This window comes from Harpia harpyja, chromosome 16, assembly GCF_026419915.1.
Source record: "Harpia harpyja isolate bHarHar1 chromosome 16, bHarHar1 primary haplotype, whole genome shotgun sequence".
Classification (NCBI taxonomy): Eukaryota; Metazoa; Chordata; class Aves; order Accipitriformes; family Accipitridae; genus Harpia; species Harpia harpyja.
In genome coordinates, this window is record NC_068955.1 from 31744875 (window position 1) to 31746936 (window position 2062).

At 59.0% G+C, this 2062-nt stretch overlaps 1 protein-coding gene across 1 annotated transcript; it reads right to left on the bottom strand.

The window, feature by feature from the left end:
• On the bottom strand, window positions 1-1752 carry LOC128153028 (mas-related G-protein coupled receptor member H-like). The gene is made up of 2 exons (XM_052811861.1): window positions 1370-1752; window positions 1-1108 (listed from the first exon to the last, which is right to left on the bottom strand). Exon 2 carries the CDS (start codon window positions 1080-1082, stop codon window positions 165-167), a length of 918 nt encoding a protein of 305 aa, XP_052667821.1. The 5' UTR covers window positions 1083-1108; window positions 1370-1752; the 3' UTR covers window positions 1-164.
• Between the last annotated feature and the right edge of the window lie 310 nt (window positions 1753-2062).

A 2062-nucleotide genomic window follows, 5' to 3' on the forward strand; every position in this document is an offset into this window, starting at 1 on the left:
GGATGAGAACAAGCTGGGATCAAGATAGGATGGGATAAGGGAGGGGATGCACCTCGACACACAGCTGTAGGAAAGTGATCTCGCAGGCCCGGCTGGGAGCAAAGGCAGGCAGCTGAGCATGAAGCCAGGGTGGGCAGCAAAGCTGGTGTGAACACAGAGGCCTCTCAGCTGCAGATCGTGGTGACCCCCGTTTCTTCAAAGACTCTCCGGAAGGCATCCTGGAGGGACACCAAGGAGCAGTGCCTCCGGCAGCTCCCCACCAAGAAGTAGATGAAGGGGTTGATGCTGCTGTTGATGCAGGCGAGCAGGAAGACAACCTGGGAGAGCACAATGGTGTAGCTGAACTGCTGCAGGAAATTCCAGATGCTGAGGGGAACCCCAAAGATGAGAAAGAAGAGGACGGTGAGGAAGATAACGATGTAGAGCCTCCGGGGCTGACGTCGCTTGGAGCCACACAGGACCTTAATGAACAGAATCACATTGGAAATGACCATGGGTGGGGCAAAAATAAGGAAGTTGAGGACGTACATGGAGATGAGAGCCATCCGGCAGTGCTCGTGCTCGTGCAACAGGCAGAGAGAAGTCACTGCAGCAATGACAGCGATGGAGAGGGCCCAGAGCAGGGCACACACCACGGTCGACAAGCGCTGGGGGCGGCGGCAGCGGTACCAGAGCGGGCAGAGGATGGACGCGCACCTCTCGATGCTGATGGCCGTCAGGAGGTACAGGCCCATGTTGTAGGAGAAGAGTGAGAGCAGGAAAAGCGACCTCAGGTACATCAGGGACGCGACAGTGGAGCAGAAGACATTCTCCATCATGTAGAGGAGGGATGAGGTGACCATGAAGAGGAGGAAGGTGAAGTCGGCGACGGCCAGGTTGAGGATGTAGACGGTGATGGGGTTCCTGCGGATGCGGAAGCCGAGGAACCAGAGGACGGCCCCATTCCCCACCAGCCCGCAGAGGCAGATGAGCAGCGTGACCGTGTCTACGGCCACGTCGGTGACGTCTATCCTGCACGGGTCTTCTCCGTCGGTCTCCGGCACAGGTGATGTGGGAGGTGGGGATGTCTGGTTCAGCTCCATGACGGGAGGTGGGACGTGGTCCCCAGCTGCGGTCAGAGCGGACGGGGAGTGAGCGGGACCCCGAAGGATGTGTCAGGGAGAGGGGTCCTGCTGGTGTGGCACAGCAGGGCTGGGGACAGGGGGGTGACGGGAGGGCTGGGGAGGCGGCTGCCTCACCAGTGATGGGCTGGGTGGGGGGTGCAGGCGACCTGGGGGAGGATGCACATGGGAGCAGTGAGAGGGGCTGTGGGGAGCTCCGGGGAGACGCGAGCAGCTCCCCAGGCTGGGCTCCGATCCCGACCCCCTACCTTTCCAGGCAGCAGCCCGGGGCCAACCTGCCCACGCGTCCGAGCACGGCACGCTCCCTCCCTCTGGCTCTCCTTGCCACGATCTTCTCAGATGAGGAGAACTGGGGTCTCCACGTCCTCAGAAGACCCGAGCAGCCCGTCTCGCCTCCAAATAATGCTGCTCTTTGGGGCGTTTCTGCAAGATCACAGGTCAGGTGGTAAGAGAGCACTGGGCAGTTTCAGAGACACAGGCTGCATCACAGAGCCTCTTCTGTCAAATTTCTGTTGGTCTTGCGGGAAAGGAAATGTTTTGTCCGAGAGAATACCCCAGAGGATGAATACTGCAGCAGCTACATCTTGCTGTGAAGAATCTTGATGCTTTTAAGATTCAACCTGATATCTCATTAGACTGGTAATTACCACCTTTCTAATTGTTTTATTGTGCTCCAGTCTCCCCCCCCCCACCCTGCCCTAATGCTGGCATCCTTCTGAGATTGTTCATTACTGGGTGCATTTCCCTTCCAGCCTCCCGGCATGTGAATCGCCACTGTCTCTCCTCCATCTTTTCCATGCGTCAGGCCTGGGTGGCAATTTGGTGTTCAAGCCATCGGTTCAGACTTACCCCGGCTGGTCTGGGGGCTGCAGTGCCCTCCTGGACTGGCTGGTACCCACCGAGGGAGCCGGGGGGGTCCGGCAGCAGGACAGCAGATGAGC

Coding starts and splice junctions, on each gene's coding strand:
- LOC128153028 (XM_052811861.1), bottom strand. CDS start 1,082: ATGGAGCTGAACCAGACATCCCCACCTCCCACATCACCTGTGCCGGAG.